The following is a 22,952-nucleotide window of genomic DNA, read 5'->3' on the forward strand; positions in this document are numbered from 1 at the left end:
TGCTGTGATGTCCTTGCAGTGGTCTTTGGTGCATAAATTCCTCCAGGTTGGTAACTGTGATTATTGCAAATTTTTTAGCAATCTAGATAGAAACTACTCACTGTTGAATTAAGCTGACTAAAATCCAAGGCTTAAAAATGGAATCTTATAAATAAATTAGCTGTGGCACTAAATGTACCTATCTGTGCTTGGTGCCACAAGGCAGCCACTGATTTTTGGTGACTGCAAAAGGTCCTGTTGGCTCTGGCAACCAAGAAACCCCTTTGCTTGGTGGTGCACAGACGTGTCCCCTCAGAGCCAGGCCCAGCTCCAAAGCCTGCTTGTGGTGCCAGCAGCATCTTGGCCTCCTGTGGTGACCCAAACCCCTCTGGCAGTGCTTGCACCCACAGGCAAGGTGCTCCTGCAGCTGTTGCCGGCAGGAAAATTGCAGGTTAAATTTGTGAACTGCTACAGCAGAGCTCTGCAGAAACGAGTTCCCGAGGAATGCTCGTGGCCTGCTGTCCTCATCAGGGAAACTGAGCTCATTGCGGGAGCAGCTGGGCTGCGTTTGAGGCTTTTCCTTGCTGGCTGGACCACCCATTCCCATCACTGCCCTGGCTGTTGTGCTCCCCTGGGCAAGGAGCGAGTGTCTCCCCAGGGCCGCCCGCACCCCACACACCCTGCTGGCAGCCTGTGGTCAGAAGAGTAGAGACAAAGGTCAAAAACCCAAGAAACACCACAGATTTTTCTCAGCAGAGTTTGGTAATAGCAAGGCGAGCACGGAGTGTGCAGCTCTCAGCAGAGGAATCTGAAGACCATTTTGTTTGAAGGACAGTAACACCGAGGTGTGGCAGACGTGTACAATTCCTTCAACTTGCCAAAACCAGAAAAAAATCCCATTGTAAAGCAGTGTTGCATTTGCTAAATAATTTCTGCAAGCTTCACTCTTGTGCTATTTGACATACAGCTCTGTCAAGCAACGACGCCTTTGAGAAGTTGCCTAGAGGATCAGATTTCCCATTCAACAGGGAATTAAAAAATGTTTCTGGAATTTTGCTTTGCAGTGGGGAATCTATTTTCTTATCTCACATTGTACAATTTACTTTTCCTAAAGCAGTGTGCTAAATTATTTGTTATTGTTGGACTCGGTCGAGCAGCTTTATCCCTGGTGTAGTCACGAAGTGTTGGAGTAAAACCAAGGATGAATTTGTCACAGTGTACTCACCAGATCAGCTGGTCTTTAGGTTAACTCTCAAAAGACAGCAGTTCTGCTAAAAATATTAGTGAAGGTCCCTTAAAGCTCCCCAAAGTTGCCTAAACCTTTCTTCTTCAGGCTGTGGCAAAGTCGGTTCAGAAGTGCTTCCCCGAGGCCTTTGTCAGCAGGCAGCATGGATGCAGGTGCCAATTCTTTAGGTTACATTTATATGCTTGGAATCTTTTTATAGGTTTCTGTCATAAAACTGGCGAGTTGACATTCTGATTTATTAACTATCAAGTCTGCAGGACGTAGGCTTTAAAAAGATTGAATGAGCTAAAATGTTTGTGATTGCAGTCTGGAATGAGACCCTGTATAAAGGTGTGCCAAGTAAATATGACAAAATATAAGTGATAATTTGAATATATACATTAAATGATGTGTGAAATAAAGCAAAGCTAGCATAGGTCTAAAAGTGACTTACTATTTGGTGAAGTGGTAATATAAGAGAACCAGAATTGTGGGGTCTTTTTCATTACAAGACATTTTTATTTAAGGAAGACTCTATAAAGCATGAGGTTCAGCTAGTGGCATTTTATTGAATAAACATAGTATAGATTATGACTTACAATATAGAGTGCTTAGTGAGTGATACTTTTTATAACTAAATCCTTAAATTCATTACTGCTGTGCTAGTAGCATATCTGATTTGGTAAGATGAATACTATATCTCGCCCTTAATGGAAATTTTTGTAGTAGAAAGGTATGTATAATTTAGCAGTAAAAGAATCTGAAAATGTGCAGATCAGTTAACTGCTAAGAGGGAGGCTGTGACACACCAACGCAGGCTCTGATTTTTAATATTTCCATTGCAATTGGAAGGGTACGTCATGTTACGAGTGCTCCATGGCAAGCTGCAGAGTGTTTTACACCAGCTGATTTATGTTACCATGCGCAGAGCAGAAGACGATATGAAATGTGCTCTGGCTGGATAGTGGTAGCAGAGCTCTAGCCGTGTGTGTCTGAATTGCAGTGCTTGTGGTAACTAGTTTTCGTCTTTAATAAATTTTATTTTCAGCTTGGCTTCATGTTCTCAGCATTGATTGTCCTTAATCTTTTTGTCACTGATCTGATTTTATAAACAATTCACCTCTCTGTTTGCTGGTCCTTCCTTAATGGCTTAAAACCCAAATGCTCCCAAACCAACAAGGTGGCATCTCCCTCCTATGTGGCTGAGAGCAGCTCCTGGGCTTTTGGGGTCAGCCAGTGTGCAAGGATCTCTTCTGCTGGCAGTCTGTGGCTCTGTTTCACTTTGTGAATGACTTCCCAAGTGTTCCCATCACACTGACAGGGTGCATTAAGAGCATGAGTTCTTGTGGAGGCCAGTGAAATAGTGCAGGTGTAGCACCTGGGGCTGTACCACCTCTGTTGGGAGCCTGTGTGCAGAAGAGGCAGAGGCAGCTCTGTTTCAGCTGGTCACCAAAGCCTGGCCACCATGGCTAGTGTGCCTCATGGATGCTTTCCCTGCTGAGAGGGCAGCAGGGACTTAGAAGGGAATTTTCAGCTCTGTGGCCTCTCCAGAGAGCCCAAGCAAGGGCTGTCTGCAGTGCTGCATGAACTGGCCTCAGGCACATCTGGGTGTCCACTATGGCTAAGGGGGTGTCCTGGAGGCAGGAGGAGGTGGCTGCAAGCTTATCCCTCACAAAGGCCACTGAGGGTGTCCTGGGGGGAGTGAGCAGCTGTCCTGCCACCACTGCCACCCCCACTATGGCCAGCGGAGAGCCAGCTGCCCCCTGTGTGGAGCTGCCACCTGCACAGCCCTGTGGTGCTCAGCCCCCCACACTGGGGAGTTTCTGGAGCTGTCAGAGAGCTCAATCTCCCTGAGCACAAATGCAGACAAAAACTTGGGGGGGTTGGCAAAGATGTATGTGCTAGCCCACACTCTGGCCACAGACCAAGATAAAAAATATTGGAGAGACCTGAAGGTCAGATGCACTGTATCTGCTCTCAGCTAGGTCAGCACAATGTCAGGCTCATCTGCCCAGCCAAGTGCCTCTCATTAGTTCAGCAAGACCTCTCATGTCCTGGGGTATGTGTGTGCTTTGGGATATTCAGCTAGAGCATCTTTTTTGCTTGTTGTTACTAATATTGGGGCTTGGGGGCGGTGGGAAGAGGAGAGCACTGAGAATTAAAATTCAGCACATGCCTTTTCTTTGCGGGCTGTAATTAATCTTGCCAATTTTTAAAGCTTTGAGAATCTGGTTAAGTGATAAAACACTAACAACTTTATATGACAGAGTTAGAGGCTCCCGCTATACACCCACCAGAGAAGATTAGGAGAGAGTGTTTGCAGGATTCGCACTAAGCAGCAGAGAATACAGTTGAGAATTGTTGCACCACATGATATGAAAACCACATTAATATAATGAAAGGTGTCGGGAATAATGTGAGAGCGGCTGTAATTAAATGTATCTTAATAAGCGCAACATCCTTCTTAAAGCTCTTATTTTTCAGACCTTTCAAACTTAGAGGATGTTCTTGCTGTTGGCAGGTGGCCTGGGAGGAGAGCTGGAGAGCGAAGCGAAGGACAGCCGGGCCCTGGAAGAGAGGAACAGTGTGACGAGCCAGGAAGAGAGAAATGAGGAAGATGAAGACATGGAGGATGAGTCAATTTACACCTGCGATAACTGTCAGCAGGACTTCGATTCACTGGCAGACCTGACTGAACACAGGGCACACAACTGTCCTGGAGGTAATGTTAAACTAGCTTTACAGTTCTGACAGGTGGTTAGCTGGGTAATTGGACATAGCAACAGCTTGAGGCCTCAAGTGAGATTAAAGAATTAATAATGTAATTTTACAGTTAATGTAATTTTATTGTGGTGCCTTGGGTAGCCTTTGTTCACTCCTTTAATAAAATTAAAATAAAAGCAACAGCTTTCCAATTGGAATATGTCAGTAATTATGTTAGACAAAAATGTTGTGGGGTTTTTTAATACTGGAAGTTTCAGGCAGGTATTTTTCCCTCTCTCTCCAAATGTAGGAAGATTAAAAAAGTTAAATGACTGAAGTGTGCAAAACTCCCAGGAAAAAAGGCCTCTGAACCCCTAAAAGAACATGATGATTCCTGAGATTAAAATTCATAGTGCGAGTTCTGTAATCCCACCCTAAAAATACAGCATTCTCCCTAGGTTATTATTACATTGCCTTTTGAATTTTATGGAAGTGAGGATGGCATCAGCCTACGCTGATCTTGATTTTACTCTCTGTAAAGTAAGAACAAGCTCAGAGCACTGGTGTGAACAATTGCAACATACCTTGCTTTTCCAGGGCTGCCTCTGCATGGCCGGCGGTAGCAGCAGGTACTCAGCTGAGCACGCTAAGCCGATTTACAGGGGTAGGGAAAAGCTTTGCAGATTTTACCAAAGATTAAATAAAATCTTAGGAGGGGGAGCACAGAATATGTTCATATGTATTTAAATCAGGGATTCTTATCTTTCACCTTCCCAGAGTTGAATACTCTGCCATCACGTCTTCCTCCACACTCATCTAAGTTATTTTTAGGCAGTTGCTGTTATGGCAGACGGGTAGGTCAAGGCTGGCAGAAGGCAGAAGGGTTAGTTTCTTCTCTGGTGCAGCAGTATCCCATCATCTTTCCCCTGAGTGCATATTCCTCCTGGCCACTTAATTTGTTTTGTAATTAGTCTATGTTTTCTGCTCTCCTTTTTGGGCATAAGTAAAATGATTATCAGCCAAGAAAAAATACAGGGGATAGAATACAGCAAAGGAGGGAGTGTCAGGTGGAGGCTTTGGCTTGGTCTGACTCCCACCCCAAGAGCACCCTCCCTTGTCTCGCTCTGGCTTGCAGAGGGGAGGACTCCCTGCTCTTGTTCCCATCTGCTTGGTGGGAGGAAGGACAGAGGGATGTTGGGGCTTTTGCTATGCTTGCAGTTGGATAGGGATTGCAGTCCTAAGCCTGCCCCCAGGGCTCCCTGCTCTGCACTCTGATTTAAGCCCTACACAGGCTGCAAACTTGAAAGTGCGTAAAATCAAAAGGCCACTTCTTGCAGGGTAATTTCCCAGCCAGCTGACAGCCACAGCAATGGCCTGAGACTTCTGCACATGGCACTCTGCTGCAGGGGAGTAAGCAAGAACATGTAACTTTCTATTCAGAAAGTTTTCCCAACTGGAAGGCAAAGTGCCCGTGTGGACACTGGTCCTTTCCAAGAAGAAGTGCCCTGGGTGGCCACTGCTCCATCACTGCCTGCTCTCCTCAGTTGTGCTGGGACAGCTGCTTTGGTGCTGGGCTGAGCCCCACAAAAGGAGGCTCTTCTTAGCCCAAATGTCTGCTTGGGTCTGGTCCCTGTGCGGTCCCCAAACAGCTGTAATGGCACAATGGCAGAGGGCAGTGGGCACTGCTGATAGGGACTCCAGAGCACGAGTGTAAGGTTATGACAGGTGACAGCAGCGCTATGAAAAGGAACAATTCTTTTCCAGAGGCAAATCTGCATTAAAACATAGCAACCTAGAGATGCTATTAATGTAAATTCAGTCAGTGTTTTCACACCTCAGGTTGTTTTTTTTTTTAATCCTCAGTGTAGTATTCTCTTAGTGAGACTAAGAAAAATTCTATTTTTAGGGATACATCAAAATAATTTTTCAGTATTCCCATTGCTATTCTTGATTGCAGGTAACATAATTTTGTCTTATTTTACTGTCTTCACGTGTATGGATTATTTACAAAGACATTTTGTCCAAAAAAGGCACCATATAACTATCTGCGTATATGTGAAATTAGTGCTAATTGTCTCCATGTGAGGATAATCCTTGTTCCAGAACTAGAGTGTCTGTTTTCTATTTAGTTTAATCTAGTGTCCTGAAGTGATTTAAAGTAAATAGGAAGATTGCACTCCTATATTTTGGGCTATATTTTGGAATGAGAATGTTTCCACGAAGACAATCTGAAATATTGCTTGATATTCACATACCATACCTTGAGGAAAAAACAACCCTTTCAGATACACCAGTTTGATACATGGTCTGATAATCATGAGGATTTTTGAGGAAAGCATGCAAAATGTGTGTCTTTGTTCAGTTCATCTAAAAAGACTTGCACCACCTGGGTGAAAACCTAAGACCTCATTAGAAAGTGTGTTGTATTGAAAGATTTACCCTACATAAAGAGCTACTTGCCTGTGTCCTTAGTTACCCTGCACTCCTTTTCCCTGTGATACCTGCCTGACACACCTGAGGGTGTAATGCAGTGCCTGACCTCTTGGCAAGCTAGATTTTCATGTCTTAATCTGAAGCAGGGCTTTCAGTCATGTCTACATGGCTCCAGATCAATACAGGTAATATTTGTAGTGATAATATCACCAGGCTGATAATATAACATAACTAATGACTTCCTTTGGGATACTGAAGTTAGGAAGGTATTGTAGCTCAGGAGTGTTGCAGGATTACAAGAGATCACTCCAAAGAACAGGATAAACCATCTATTTCACTGGAATCCCTTAGAAATTCATTACAGCGTGCTGAAGTTATAATACAGTTTGAACACAGCTGCTTTGACATGTAAGGAAGTAACAAACAGCCATTCCCCTCCTTGCTTTTTCATGTATTTCAGCCTTGTTTCTTTGAGGACAAAACACTGATGAAATCTAGACATCTCTGGTAGCATAGGTGCATGGCATTCCTTTTGATGTCAGTGTAGTAGAGATGTTCTCCTTCTGACAGAATTAGGTGCCTTTTATACCTTTTGCTCATGACTGGTGTCTGTGATTGCAGGTTGTAGGTTCCCAGTGTCTATGGGGATCTGAAAGGGGCCTAAATGGGGCAGCTTGTACCAAAAGAACATCACTTTTCCTTACTGGTTTATATTTTCCCTTGTTTCCCAGCTTGCCCCCACAAACAAGCACTCCTGCAGCAGTCCTGGAAACAGTGCCTTAAACTGTTTTCTTAAACAGCAGCATCTTGAAAAATACTCTGAGAACAAATAAAAACACCTAGCGTATACACTGGATGTGTTAAGCTTTTAAAATGACTTTAAAACTCACTGGTATCCCATATCCCCTCAACTAGAGAGGGCTAAGTAATTGCCATTGGCATCATGTGCAGCCTTTTTTATATGTTTTTGCACGCTGCTGTTACAGTGTAGGTGTAGCATGATACTATCTTACAGCATTAGTAACAAGAGTAAAGAACTACATGTGGATTTACAATTTACTGTGTCCTACAACAAGCACCAGAGGCTCCCTACGTCAAGAAACTATTTTGTGATAGGTCACTGTCTGGTGGCTGGTGCCAGGTGATTTGTTGTCTGACAAAAAGTGGCTAAAAAGTCACAAGCTTTGTCATTTGGCTTGTGTGTTTAATCCTGCATTAATCTGGGTTTAGCTCCAGTATTTTATTGTGGTTTTTTGTTTTGTTTTTTTTTTGCTTCCTCCACCCCTTTCCTTCAATGGGTTAGAATAGTCTCAGGTGAAGTTTTTTCTTCAGATTCTCAAGTGAATGTAGAGATTTTTAAGCAAATTAGCACATCAGTGAAGCGGACAGAAGTAGGTTTTGGCTGGGTCTCTGAGCATTTCATGAGGTCCTCTTCTGTTGTTGATAACTTTACAGGTTGTCTGTTTCAAACAGCAGCAGAGCTATATATGGATATTGCCAGCTTGGAAGCAGCTGATTTTTCTAAACTACTGTACGGTAGGAACTAGTTTATAATTAAAGTCTTGCAGTTGCTCCTTTTAAATGCCCTATAACTTGTAGGCTTACATTTGAAACGAGGTACTGTAACTGTTTCATGCTAGTGTATAATTTTGCATTTTCTTTTATTTCACCTGCTACAAGAATGATAATTGCCATGCAACCCCATTTGCGGGATGCTTATCCAGAAACACATATACAGCAGCTTGTCAACAAGTGACAATGTCTCATGAATGTTTTTGTCAGGTGGCATTTTTTACTTCCCACTGACAAAGAGAGATGTCTTATATACATTTCCAAAATTAGCCTTTCCCAAAATTGTCATCTTTGTTTGCACCTGATTGGCAAATTAGTATTTTTTCTCTATTTTTGCTGCTGCTTTTGTTACATCTTTAAATTAATGAATTACTGATTGTCCTCTACAAAAGAAACTGAAATACAGTTGTGAAAAAGCAGTGTGGAAACTTAATTATACACCTAGTTTATACAGCTGTGTGTCTAATGACCTACTGGCCCTAATTACTGTGTTGTGGTTCAGTCTGAGTGCTCTTGTCCTTGCCAGAATTCTGCTCCTTTCTCTTAACCTGACTAGTGTTTCAAGCTTAAAAAAATAACAAGTTTCCTTTTTTTGTTCTTTTCTGCGTTGTTGTGCTGAAATGCAGTTTCCCCTCTTTCCAGAGGTCATAGTAGTGTTTTAAAATTGGCACCAGAAAAGCTCAATAATATCACAAACTGTAAAAACATGGATTTTCCCTGGAGTCCTCAATTCTTGCTGTCCAGATCTGAAAATGGGCACCGGGGCAGTGTTTTTATTGTCAATCACTTGGAGGGCTTGAAGTGCAGGCTCCTGTCCTTAGTTTGTCACAATGTCCCCTCTGCATGTGCAGGGACAGCACAGGGCTCCCCAGGGCTCATCAGCTACCTTGGCCACAGTGCCCAGGTGCTGCACATCTCCCTGCAGTCGGTATTTGTGCCCTCCGTGCTGAGAGCTCTGAAACCCCACATTGTTGCAGGGGTACACATGGCTGGGTGGTCTGGGGTCTGGCTCCCCTGGCTGCTGTCACCCCGCAGGTGATGCTTCAGTTTTCCTGGAGGTTCCCAGCCAGCCTGAAAAGAGGCTTTTTCAAGGACTTCTGCTTGCACGTGCCAGAAAATCAGTGTGCTGATAAGGAGCTGTGCTGACTGGCTTGCTGTGCAGGTGCTCAGTGAAATACGTATTTATCGTGCAGAACATAAAGCACATTCCCACATCTGAGTGGGGTGCTGAAGACAAACAGAAGCACAGCTGCAAATCTCATGTCGAACAGGGCCTGCAGCAGCCCTGGCCATGCCGAGGTTTCACAGCGCATCCCGTGCTGAGGCACCGGCGCTGGCTCTGCCCCCGCACGTGGCCGGTGTGCTTCAGTGTAGAGTGTGGTGTGCTGCGTGTGTCTGACAAGGTGGTGCCAGGCCTTGTGCTCCCTAACAGCGCTGCCCACCCGTCAGATCGGAGGCTCATCCACAGGCAAAGGTAGGTGAGAGCCCGGGCGTGTGACCCTGCGCTCAGCCCCCTGGCACGGCGAGGCGTCAGTGGGGCCGCGCCTCAGCACTTCCTTCTCCGTCTCTCCTGGATTTTGCAGGCATGCAGTGCCTGTAAGGATTTCTGGTGGGGGGGACATGTGAATTCAAACAATGCCTGCTCGCCATAAACACCCAGCTGGGGGTTTGCTGTGCAGCCTCACGGAGGGCATCCCAGAGCGGGAGCCCACGGCAGATCCGCGCGGGAGCCGGCGCTGGGCTGGGCCGTGTGCTCGCTGATAAGAGTGTGCCAGTGCGCCGGGCGCCATCCCTGCAAATCGCCACGGCCACCTTTGTGCCGGCCCCCTGGGGATGGAGGCGAGGGAGCAGCACCAGGCACTGCGTGTGCAGATAGGAGCGCTGCCAGCGCGGCTGCGGCCGGCTTGGTTGCATGTTACCAAAACCCCTGGCAGGAGGGAGGTAATGAGCTCTCCCCACCCCTTTCTCAGCCCCCACATAGCCAGCAGTCACTGATGGACTGTCTGTGCATTCTGAGGCTGCACAAAATTTCTTAGCGGTGATGATGATGTCTTTCCTCAAGCAGCATATGTTTTTCACACAGGAAGACCATTTTCCTTGTCATTTTTAAACATATGGCCCAGTGAGGAGCTGAGGATGACAAGTTAGCCTGCTTGTATTGGCAAGGGACTGTTTCATTCTTACTACTTTAATTGAGTTCTTTTATCTGCTTTTATCTAGTTCAAAAAGTAGTCTGCACAAAAGTAAGCACAGGTATGCATGGAAATGGATAAAAGAGAAAGTGGGTCCATGTTTCAAATGAGGCCTCTTAAAGGAAGTGTGTCCTTTGGAGATCTTGAACAGGTTGCCCCTGGCTGGCTGAGAAGCCGGGCTCTTCTCCTTCGCTGCATCAACAACAGAGAGATGCACACAGACTGAAGCACCCCAAATGCTGTGAAACAAGAGCTGTGCTGGGTGCTGGCCATGTGTGGGGCTCCCGTGTGCAGCAGGAGCTGCATTTGGGAGCTGGAGCCTGTCCAGATCCCCCTGCACCAGCTCAGGCCTCACGCAGCAATTCTGGGGCACTGCAGGTGCTGGAGCTCCACCTCCCCTTCTCCTCCTGCTTCAGATTTCTGTTTGCAAGGATAATCCATTGCCATGGTACAGCAGAGGGAGGAGTGTGGGGGTCTACATTGGGCAGATTTGTTTCTCAACATACAGAAATCTAGAAAAATAATGAATGGGTTTTACAAAAAAAGAAAAAGAGGAGGGAGGGGTTTCAGTGGAAAGAGTTCCTTCCCAGGCTGAAGCCTGGTGAGAGTTACAAGAGCAGCTGTGCCTACAGGTAGGAGGATGCCTGTTTGCCATAAGAAGGTCCCAGCATTCAGAGGGTTGTAGACAAAACCCAGTATATGAAACTCAATTCAGAACTGCAGTGAGGATAGCCTGGAGACTACAACAGATATGTGCTTGTTACAAAGTGGCCTTTAATAAAGTCTTAGAGAGCTGAATGGAGGATGTGCTGGGGTTGTCCTGTCTCAGATGGACAAGAGCAAGGATTATTTCTGGCTAGGATACTGCTCAAGGGCTCGCATGGCTTTCCTGTGGGTTGTTGAGGAACAAAACTGATGGCCATATCAACAGCCATTGAGATCTTCAGACTGCATGTGTAAGCAGGGAAAAAGAGATGCACAGAGAGTTTGGGGTTTTTTCCTGATTTCTTCCCCTATCCCACCACAGACAATTGGGTAAGTACTCTTCATGTAAGGATGGCTGTACTGAGCCAGCCTGGTGGTCCCATTGTGCTGTTTCCCCAGAATGTTTTCGTAGCTGTCCACAAACTTATCTAAGCACTTTGTGGTGCTTTTTATTTAAATTATTCAGACAATCTTCTTCCATGAATTTCCATTTTGAAGTGCAGTTAGCTTTTCCTGTGATGGGGATCCAGAGTTCATCTACACATTGGGGAAAAGCGTCACCTTTTGTTCACTTCACTTTTGTCACCTGCTTTCATTTGATACTCTCTGGTTCTTCTGGTGAAAGGAGGCAGTGAGCAGTTGCCCCTTTCCCACCTTCTCCATCCCCTCATGCCTGAGCAGGCTTCTTTTGCTGCTCCCTCCTGTCTCTAAGCCTCTGTTTGCAATCCTCTTGTTGATACCTCGTGTACCTTGGCCTGGAGTAAGAGGGATGTGAGGCATGGCTGGTGGGAGAGTGATGGGTCAGCTATCTCCTCCGTCACTTGTGCCAGAGATGTGGTCACGTTGGTGTGTCTGTCCTTGCTCCCAGGCAGGAGGCGAGGGATACGACTTGTCCTAGTGTGAAGACCTGGCAGACAGAAAGATGGTGTCTGGCCATGTAGGGGAAAAACAATTAAGACTTCAATGTTTATTAAGAAAAAAGCAACCAGCAGTGCATTTCAAGCACTCATCACACAGCATAATTTTGCTGTTGGAAGTAGTGGGATTAAACAAGTCTTTCTAATGTTGATTTCTTTGAATTTGCGGCATATAATTAAAACAAAATCAATTAAAAACGAAGGAAGTGTGTGTACAAACATTGTCAAGAATTCCTATCTTTCATTTTTTAAAAACAAGCTCTAGAAAAAAATCCCCACAGAAGTTCTGTAGTGCATATTTGAATGCTTTTGTTGTAGCCTCATTAAACTTGGCTTGTCTGCAGATACAGCTGGCATGTTATTAACTGTGCTCCAGGCTTGGGGAAGCCAGAAAGCAGCCTCCACCCCCTGGTGCCGGCTGGCTTTAGGGAAACGTGCCAGCATGGGTTGGTCCTCCTCAGCTGGCTGGCTTTGGGAGCGCCTGCTGGAGCATCTCCGCGTGGCCCCTGGGTGCAGGAGCGCGGGCTCGGCCTGCCTGGAGAGCGCCAGGGCGGCGCGGGCTCCCGGGGCCGGCGGCAGCGCGCCCTGGCTCCGGGGAGCAGCAGGGACCCCCAGGTACGTGTCCTCCTGGGACAGCCTCCCCGGGGGCCGTGTGGTCCGTGGGCGTCTCACGCCTTTCTTTGCAGTAGGCTGGCAAGAAGCAAAGCAGGGATCATCTGCCAAGCGGTTCCTCTGTTCTCAACAAACTCCGTGTTGGACTGAGCCGCTCAAATAAACTGAATAAGGGAAATATTTTCTCTGCACCTGCTGGAGAGGCTGTTGCTCTCCAAGCTGGGCTTGCACATCAGAGGACCTCCATCAGAGGTCCAAGCAGCTTCTGACTTTCTTCAAAGCTTTGGCAGGAAGTGTGTACATTTTGAATGCTGTTTCGTGTAAGTAATTTTAATAGGTGCTTTTAATAGTAGGGTAAATGTTATAATTTCATATTCAATTTAAAACTGTTAAAAATATACTCAGTAGAAATTTAAGTAAATTACATGTATTCAATGTAGGTAATGTTATTCAAACATCTTGCTTATTATAAGCAGTTTTCATTGTCTTAGCTAATGAAAAATTGATTTGGCATTTTCAAGGCACTTGGTCAGTTCACGCTAAATACTTTGTAGGGCATTCAAGCACTTTGTAATCTTTAAACATTCTCAAAACCCTTTCCTGACAATTGTTCTCCTTCCTAAAAATTGTTATTTTTATCATCATGAAATTAAAAAGTTGTCATTCTAATTTGGCTTAAGTTTTGACTGCTACTGGACTGCTTCCTTCCTCCCTTCCATCTCCTGCCTTATGCTGGTAAAAGGTTTGTGTTGTCTTTGGGAGCTGACATTGCTGACAATTAAAGGGATTGATTTTTAGTCTGTGCAGCTCCCAGATCTGGTGCCCTATGGAGCTGCACAAGCTTTATGTCAACATGAAGGGAACAAGAGGTCAGTGTTTGGGGGAGAACTCAAGACCTTCCCCATTAATACCTTGAGTTATTTTGGATGAAAATTACTGTGGCTATACCTATTTGCCTAATGACATGCACGAAATTGGTGGAACAGCCAAGGTCTTTAATCCAGGTGGGTTTTGTTGCTGGTGACATCAGTAATGGTGGGAGTAAACTTCCTCTTGAAGGCATTATTTTTTTGGCATGTGGGTCCATCTCTTCCTTAGGCTTCCTTGAAAATCATTCTCAGCCATAATGATGAAAGACTTTTTGGCTCCTCTTTTGTTGCTACTCAATTACTGTTACACTTGCTGAGGAGGACATAAAGAAAGACTGAAGAAACCCATTGCTTTTCTCTTCTCCAGGGAATCTGTTACATTAAACATCTGAATAGATTTTTGAACATAATTCCCAGTCACTTCCTCTACAGTGAACTCAGTTCACTCATGCAGACTTTGTACTTAATGATATCTTTTAAAATAAATGAGATTTGATATAATTTATACTAAATGGTCATTTTAGAAATCTACATCTACTAATTATTCATTAGAAAATTTGGAAAGACAGAAGTAGAGTAAATTTCCTTTATGAACTCGCAGTCTACAGAAATATAAATGCACACAGCTGTGTTTATTTTCTTCCAGCAAAACTGTATAGAGGTAATTTACTGGACTTCAAGAGTAGTGTAAGCAGGTTTGAAGTACATTGTTCAATCTTCATCAATCAACCATAGCAACCAACCAAGCTCAAACCAGCCAAAAATCCAACATGCACCTAGGACAGTTATTTATGGTAGTACTTAGCTTGTGGTCTGTCTCTGCACCATTTGGGATTGTGCTTTTGTGTGTTCTGGCTATGTGTTTGGGGTGGCTGCTCTCTGCCCTTTCCCCTCCCTGTTGCCTGTGCATATGTCCCTGTGGTCCCTCCTTGAAGGCTTTTTCCTGGCTTGCTCCTTTCTGGATGTCCCATTTTGCATCTTGTCCCCAGTGGTCTTCTCTCTGTGGCTGTGCTGGCATTGGCCCTTTCCCAGCCCCACACAAAACAGTCATTCACAGTTTGTCCATTTAAGTGACACCTTGTTGTGTTACTGGTTTCTCCTTGACTCTCAGCTGCAGTTCATTTCTTGTCCATTGTCCAGAGCTGGCTCTTCCTTGGAGCTCTGTGCATGGGCAGAGCCTTCCTTGAACTCAACATCCTGTGGGGACTGGCAGATCTCGGGGTACTGGGAGAAGTCACACTGCTCCGTGTGCTGCTTTGGGTGCAGACCCAGCCAGATTCAGATGAACTAAAGACATGTGCTAGTCAAATCTTTGTTCATAAACCAGAGAAAATTATTTAATTTGCATTCAGACCACATCCAGATCCAACTGGATAGCAGCTTGATGTCACCTTACAGCCCTTCACAGCTCCTTCCTCTCTTACAGACACTTGTCATGGTTTGTTTTACAAGAGCTGTTTCATGGAGGAACTGTATTCCAAGGAGTTTTGATGGTATTGAGTGTAACTGGGTTTGACTTGGACCAGGCCCTCTGGTACATATAAATAAAGCAGATAGTTTTCCTTGCTCTTTCTGGAGGATAGACTTATCTTTAGGAAGCAGTCACGATGCTGTTGCACTCGTCTCACAAAATAAGACAAATTCAACCCAACATTTAAAACAAAAGGAAATGAAACTGAGTAGAATTTTCGTGTCTCATAGCATAAATGAGAGAATACGGAGATTTTTGTCTGCCAGAAAACTGGAAACGGGAAGGACGATGCTTTCTCTCAATAACTAGGTATGCATACACGTATCTGTGATGTACACAATGCCTCATTTTAGGTTAATCAGTTCAGTTTTGAAGACATGACTAGCTAAAATTGACTATTGAAAATAAAATCATTACTTTGGGGAGAATCTCTCTGAATTAGAAGAGAAATGAGAAAAGCCAATTCCTGACAGCAAGTTGGAGGGAGAGGGATTTTGTAAGTGGCACTGGAGTTGGAAAAAGTGCAATCAGAGTTAGCAAAACTCCCTGTTTTTCCAGAGGCTGCCACAGTAATTGGCTGTGCATGTCTGGATTGCCGAGTGACAGGCAGGAGGCTCAGCTCTCAGAGAGCTTGGCCTCTCTGAGCAGAGAGGAGAGGAAAGGAAGGGAGGATGGGGAGAAAAAACAATTTGTGAACTTGCCCCTTTTGAGATAGCAACTGCTCTTCTCCTGTGCCCAGGATCATCACAAACAGCCAGCAGCTGCATCCCACTCTGCTTTTGCTGTCAGCGAATGTCACTGCAGAAATCTCCGTAGTTTGAAGGAGCCACTGTTTGTACACAGGGAGTAGAGGAAACTCATAGACATTTTGTGGTGTGTGGGCTGCTCTGGATTTTACTGTGAGGATGGAAGATCCTCACAAATGTTTTAAATTAGACTATCCTTGATAAGTCTGGTGGTGTGGACCCCAACCAAAATTTCAGGAGAAAAAAAAGTTGCTCTGTTAAAGCAGACATGAAAAACAATGAAGGGCTTAACTTTTGTCCTGAGGGTGATAAAACAGCACCACACAGCTGAAAATCAATCTGACCTTCACCCACGTGATGCTGTTGTCTCAGTCTGTCTTTCATTTCCTTTGGTTGAGTGAAGGCCACGGCATTCAGTAGGGAGAAAAGCCAGAGGGAGGTGTGGAGAATCCTGTTTTCTCTGGAAGGGCTTCGGTGCTTGCATAAGTTCCCTCTATAAAGTGAGTTGCTGTAAAACTTTGAATTATTTCATTAAATTAATTTTTAAAAATTATTCTTCTCTTAAAAGGCAGCAATCACATTAAGGTAAAAAAATGCAATGTAAAAAAAGTGTTTGTAATATAAAACATTCTGTTTTAATTAAACCTAGAATTAGTTGGTGTTTTGAAATGAAGGCTTTGTGCAGCAACAGAAAAACCTGCACATTCATTTAAAACACAGAAATTTGTACCCAAAGGGGAGAAAAAAGGCAATTATTTTTTCCTGAGATATTTGAACATTGTGTTGTGAGGTTTGCACAAAAAAAGAAAAGGTATCCAGATACCAAGATATTTACATAAATAAATCAACAATTAGGGCTTGTGTATAAGCAATATTATTGATTTTTCAAAACAGAGGTACAATTTATATTTGTGAATTACTCATTTTACACAACATCTTGCAGAAGTGATTCCCACCTCATTTTCCTCAAGATAGAGAAGGAACTGAATAAATGGGTAAAATCTGTGCAGAATTTAATTCTACTAAATAACGGAACCAAGCAAAGGGGAAACTAAATGCATAAGCACATCTTGATGTTCTTTTTGGTATCTCGAAAGCAATTAAAAGTGCAATTCATGGCTGTTCATCCAATCCCCTGCTTCTTCCATCCTTGTTGAATTTAAACACAACCAGAACCAAGAAGTTCCCAGCTATTTCTCTTGGAAAGCAATAAGTTTTCCACATTGGTTTTACAAAACTAAGATTACTGTAAATTCTGCCTACCCTGAACTGCAGTTTTTCTGATTCATCTCATTACACATGGATAATGTCCTTTCATGTCAGTCATAAACTACTGTTACTTTATATTTTTGTGCCATATATTCCCTAGCTACTGTAGCACAGAGAGAGAGGAAGAGCTACCTGTTATTTTCTTTGTTCAATAATTGTTGCCTGTTTTAGGAAGGTCTATAAGAAAAGTGTCTTGTTAAAAAGATAATGGCAGAGATTGGATGTGGCTGCAGAGATGAATCTCTGCTTCATAAAGGCTAAGAATTCAACAATTTGTTCACTAATCTATTTGGAATAATGGATATTAATTTGTGACTGCAGCATTTTATTTAAGTGTGGCTTGTCTGATGTACTGACCATGGCAGATGCTTTTACATGGTATTAAAAACCCCAAAATGGTAAACAGAAAAGATGTTGGGACCTTTCCCTGGCAAGCTCTGCTACTCAGGTCTCCGTGCGATATGCCAAAATGCTATTTGCATAAATATAGAATTTAATAAGTTATCATTCTGATTAACGTCATTAACTGCTTAACTACTGTAGAAATTGGCTTCCAAAGTTGCTTGTTGGTAGCTGTTGCTCTCCACGTCATTCCATTTGCTGTCTCACTGGGGATAATGGTATGCAAGGGAAAGCAAGAAGGTCAAGGATCTTTTTGTTTAGTCGCTTTGCACATTAAAAGTTCTATTATGTGTTTGTATTGCATGTGGTTTCCAGTCGGTTGGCTACAATGCTTTCAAGATCCATTGATGATGAGTTTGTGAGGCTAAATATATCTTGTGGATTATGACTACCAAGCTATCACTTTGTGCAGCAGTCAGGGCCAATATTTAACAAGTGTTTTTCAGAATGAGGAATTTTGAAATCGAGTCAAATGATCTTACAAAAGGGGTTAACAGAAATGCCAATACAGAAGATGCCAGCAAATTCTAGGCCTGTGCTAGCTGTGGGGGTGTTTGGGGCTCTGCTCTGGTGTTTGTGGGGGAAGTGGTTCTTAGGTTGGGGTTTTTACGGGTTTTCTGGGTGTGGGGGAGGGCTGTGGTATTGTTGTGAGTGACACAGCGGCCACAAAGCTGAATGGGTTGAAAAAGAAGTGGTGTCCACTCCAGCCATCCCTTCTTCTCCCCGGCAAGGCGTAGGTGCTGCGTGCTGTGGTGGGGGCTGTGCTGCCCCGCCGTGTGTCCCCGCAGGACTGGAGCCTCCTCTGACTGTCCCCTGTCCCCTGTCCCCCACGGCTGGTAGGGCAGGCGGGCTCCGCTGAGACCTCGCTGCTGCTCCTTGCCCGACATTTGAGGGAATGCAAAACCAGACTGCAGGATGCAGCCACGTCTGAAGGGCTGGCACAGCCGCCTTGCTTGTTTTCACTCTCTAGCTAGTAGACTGACCTTTTAAAAAAACAGTTTCAGCTGCTGTGAAACACTGACAATAGCTTTAATAGATTTGATTTTAGAATTAAATAGCTCTGGTTCCATTTCGATAATGTAAACTAGCAGCCACGAGCATGCTTTAGCTGATTGTTTCAGGCTGTGTACAAACTCAGGCAGACGTCACAGCCTCCTTGCCAGGGGTTAGTGCAAGATGCTCACTTTCTTTAAAAATCAAAGCAGAGATTTTATTTTTTTTAAGCAATTTGTGTTCTGACTGACTTCTGAGTACCTCCACACCTGTCAAGTGAATCCAGTGTGCTTGTTCCCAAGGGCAACCTGACATCTGGGAAATTCTGCCTCAGCCCCAACTGGTCCCCTTTGAAGCACCTTTGGTATTTTGAGTTGAAATTGTGTTACACCATCACACATCATCCTTTGCATTATTCTGTTCTGCTCCAGTATACCCCTGCTTTTATAAATTTCAGTTTAAGTCTCACTCTTGGGCTGTTTCAGGAGTGTTGCAGTTATCTGTAAGCTGTCTTGCTTTTTGCTGTGGGGCTGGTAAGCTCAGAAACATCTGCAGGCAGGCTCAGTCCAGCTTGCTATTCTTCAGAGAATATTTACAAAGTTTCATAAGGCTTGGACCCATACCCACACCCATCCTAGATGCAGCGTCTACAGATTTATCCCCAGAGCCTCTTACAAGCATTGCTTGTATTACTATCTAGAGCTATCCCACTGCAGAAATCCTCAGGAGAGAGAAGTGGACAAGAGTACTTAGAAACATCTGTTAAAAATTCAGACAAACACTCCACTGTCACTAGAAGCAGTTGGGACGGGACAAATGAAATTTACCATGTGGTGCTACAGCAAAAAAGGGACTTTTTTTTGTTCCTTCACTTTTCCTTAAAAATGGATAGTTTGGTCAGTAGATACAGAAAAATGCCTCTGCAGAGCACACTTGGGGTGTATAGCTGCTTGTAACCAATGTCACAAACTGACTCCAGAGCCAAGCCTTGCAGTCTTGTGGGACTGCTGTTTCCCGAGTGCTCACATTTGATTCATCACATGCTTTCTACTTGTTTCAAGAAACCCTGCATTAATTGTGCAGACCTAGAAAGTGGTGACATTAGGAAATAAATTGACTTCAACATGACTTTTCCATTGCTTAGGCAAAAAGGAAGAAAAAGTTGCTGCAACAAATCTAATGGATGAATTCTCTAACTGGTTGCTCTTTTGTGTGTAGCTGCATTCTGGATTCAGCGAGTACTTGATAAATATTGTCATTTGTCCTTGATGATGTGTCATGAAGTTACAGGCAATTTGGCAGAGAAAATAAGTTTTCTTGAGTATGAGGCCAGACTTGTGATGATGTGTTTCTCCACTGAAGTCCAGCTCAGCCCTCCACCCGACCCCATTCCCCACAGAGCACTCTCATCCCCCCTTCCCATCCTGTGCTTACCAGCAGGACAAGAAGCAGGAGGAACGGTGCTGTCTGGCGGGGTGACACACGTGTGCTGATTGCCTGGGACAGGCCCAAGAGCAGGAATAAGCGCTGACTCTGCTCTCAGCCTTTCTCTCAGCAGACACATGAACTGGGGTCTCTGCCCTGCCCAATCAAAGGCAGGTTTACTGATCTTAGAGAAACTCAATTTCTATCCGAGAAACTCAATTTCTCATAGCCCTGTATCCTCAGTATGGTGTGATTCAAAAGTTAATAGGAAGGGACAAACAGTTAAGACATATGACAGGCAATATGATGACATAAACCTTGTTTTCTTAGGATGCCAGGCTGAAAAAATGAACACAAAGCTCCTGAGAATAACTGAGTCACATCAGATTGAGTCTTGATGGACAATGTTGGCTTTGTTATCACTCTGCAGGTAGCGAGGGGAAAGGGGATAGGGTTAGGGAGAATTTCCAGAAAAATAGGGGAGTTGTTATTAGAAGGGTAAAGCTTCCACTGCCACGCATCCCCTGTAGTGGACCCTGCATTACCCTGGTCCCTCCTCCTTTTAGGAGCCTTTTGAGGAAAAGTCTTCTGTGACAGGAACATCTCTCAGGTCTTTTAATCTGTGAGCTGCCAGGTGAAAGAATGGGTCTAGGGAACAAAAGACGCTCAGATACTGCAGACAAGCTTTTGTAGGATCTGCCACGTCAGCTGTCTCTTATAAGGTCTGCTGTATTTTCTGTTGATGGTGCTTTTCCCCCGAGGATTTTCCCACACCTGGGAGTGCCTGCCATAAGCCGCACTGATATTTTCCTCAATGCCTTTCATTTCTGTGTACAGATGGAGCTGGGATATCACACACTGTCCTTGTCCTTATTCTGTTCTGCTCCTTGGCAGTCACAGCTTTCCTGGCTGGAAGCTTTCATCCCACCTCCCTCTCAGCCCTTTTCAGGAGGGGCTTTGCAATTATTTATAAGCTAGCTTGTCCTGTTTTCTGACATTTTCAGTCTAGTCTGTGGAAGAGTAAAGCTAAGTATGTGTTCCCTGGTTTTACAGGGAGCAGAAAACTTGAAGTAAATGTTGGTGGTCTGAGATAGCAAGATATTCTTTGTTTTTTAGGATGTAGTGGACCCTCCATTTAAAGCAAAGGTCTTCTGGGTGGAAAATATTCCGCTGGCCTGTAACTACCTTGCCTTTAAAGTGTTTGGAGATTCTGGAGTGGCAGGCAGCTCACTTGCATGCTTTTCAAGGGGAGGCTGGCTGTCCTGCTTATCTTGTATATCTACTCCCCATCCCCAAGTGGGTTTTCTCTCTCCTTCCTCTTGTCACGTGTCAGAATAAGACATCCTGTGATTTACCTCATTCACCTTCCACTTGTGTGCTGAGGCTTGAGATTTTCCACAATACAAGATGCAAAACGATAACGGTTTGGGCCTCAGCACTGCTGGAGGCATCTTCAGATTTTTTTGTCTGAGACAAATTTCTATTCAGGCTGAAGAGAGCAGCATTTTCTTGCTATGCTGCTGCAAATAGATGGGAGGAGTGACTAACTTTTCTTCTGGAAGTAGTAAAGTGGACTGGCTTGTCTGCTGCCCAGTGCTACAGATGTACTTGTACAGTGTATGATGTACTTACTAAGTCACCCCCTCCTCCAGCACATTGCTGTTTTGGTTGCCTGCATGCATATGTGAGAGAGAATTATAGGTCTCCCAGCTACCTTCTCTTCCAAAGATAATTAAAATACAGAGTCTCTTCTAAAGAGAAATCCATACCCTCTCCAACCTTATAAATACAGAAATAGAATTTTTTTAAATTTTGCTTTCAAACCAAACTTAGATAAAAACTGATGGTTGCAGCTGAATCTCACTTTGAGTTTTTCATTACAACTGTTCAAAGCAAACTACAGGGTGGAGGATCTCCTGTGAGCCAAAACTAACCTCCGTGTTCCTGCCAGTGAATCTGTATTGCCAAATTTCACACAGCCGTGTTCTCTAGCACCTCCTTTGAACACGAGTGTGGTTCTGGAGGCCGTTTTGAAGCTTCCACTTGAAACACTCCCTGTGAGCTAGTGGAGCATTTTTCTGGCACTTAAGGTTCTGTATCTGGTAGCTGTCTGTGCTATAGAGGGCAATGAGTCATGGCTTGCTAAAGGAGAAAAAAGGATTTCTTAGAAAACCTTTGAGAAATACTGAGGTGGTTTTTCAGCTGGAAATGCTGGTGGTGCCTGTGGTGGAATTGGTGTGGCAAGTTACCTCTGCAGTATTTCTAAGAATTACAGGTAGTGTAGTGGCTCATCTGAATACCCTTTCTGTATGATTTTTGCAGCTAGTGACTTTCTCCTAGTATAGCATATTTCTTTCATATTTTTCTCTATTTGGACTGCCGGATATGGGGATTTGTGTCTTGCTGTACTTTTATTCTTAATGATAAACTTGAATTACAAAAGTGTAAAAGCCCTCACCTCCTGCTGGAATCTTGAGGAATTATGGGTGTTCATCATCCCAAACAGTCAAGCAATTGTGCTGCAGACCTCACTGTGAGTTGGTTCTTTCTGTAGCTTACCAGATCATTAATGTTTCAGTTGGCTGGCTCTGAATTCATGACAGCAGTACATGTTAACAGAACTGGGAGTGCTGCTCCAGTCTCCCAGCCAGCCTGTGAGGCTGGCATTTGGGAGACAGCAACAGTGCAGTCTGAGGTGGCCCTGCAGGGAGTGGATGTGTGTCTGAGCCAGCAGGTAATGGCACAGGGAAGGTGCTGCCTTGTGCTCCTTGGCTCAGGCAGGTCCCCAGGTCACCATCAGGGATCCCCTGCAGCAGAGCTGAAGTCTGCATTGGTTCCTTGGCTGCTGGGACTTCACTGCAATCACAAACTAAATTGCAGCTGTTTTGGACGTGGGCAAAGCTCATTGCAGATGCCCTTTGTGATGCAGCAGGGCTGTCCCAGTGTGGGACACAATCCTCCCTCCGTGCCCCAGGCTGGATCTGTAATAATACCTGGCATGGCTGCTGGTGTAATGCTGACACTTTGGTCATTCCCAGTTATTTTACCATTTTTACACAAAATAAAAATATAATTTTGTGACAGCAAGAAAAAAGATTTCTGAAAGGCTGTGATTTAATTCTGAAATTTCCCACCCTGCTTTAGGCCTGCCCCTGAGAAAGAAATGCTCACAGAAGGGGGAGGCAGGGAGGACAGACGCCGTGCACCTTTGAGCTGGTATGGCAGCTGATGACGATGGAGACCTCAGTGTGCAGGGTGATGCTTCATGACCCTGTATGGAATATTGAGTTAATTATTGGAAAAAATAGCTGTTCAATGAGGAGGTGGATTGGCAGTGTTGCCCAGGCCAAAGGCTCCAGGAGGGTACTGCTGTAAGCAGCCAGTGAGGCTGGGAATGCCCCTCATGTGCAGCAGGCCTCAGTTTACCTGGTTTTGAAAA

General features: G+C 44.4%; 1 protein-coding gene across 3 annotated transcripts in view; it reads left to right on the plus strand.

Annotated features, from left to right (window-relative positions):
• ZNF423 (zinc finger protein 423) overlaps nucleotides 1–22,952 on the plus strand; it is a 226,971-nt gene that overhangs the window by 63,765 nt on the left and 140,254 nt on the right. For 2 of the 3 annotated variants that reach the window (XM_039721420.1, XM_039721422.1), the window contains 2 exons: nucleotides 3,726–3,926; nucleotides 7,796–7,876. In XM_039721420.1, the coding sequence (XP_039577354.1) occupies nucleotides 3,726–3,926; nucleotides 7,796–7,876 (282 nt within the window). The remainder of the gene's footprint in view (nucleotides 1–3,725; nucleotides 3,927–7,795; nucleotides 7,877–22,952) is intronic. The other variant, XM_039721421.1, reaches the window with a different exon arrangement.

This window comes from Passer montanus, unplaced genomic scaffold (assembly GCF_014805655.1).
Source record: "Passer montanus isolate IOZ18808 unplaced genomic scaffold, ASM1480565v1 scaffold45, whole genome shotgun sequence".
NCBI lineage: Eukaryota > Metazoa > Chordata > Aves > Passeriformes > Passeridae > Passer > Passer montanus.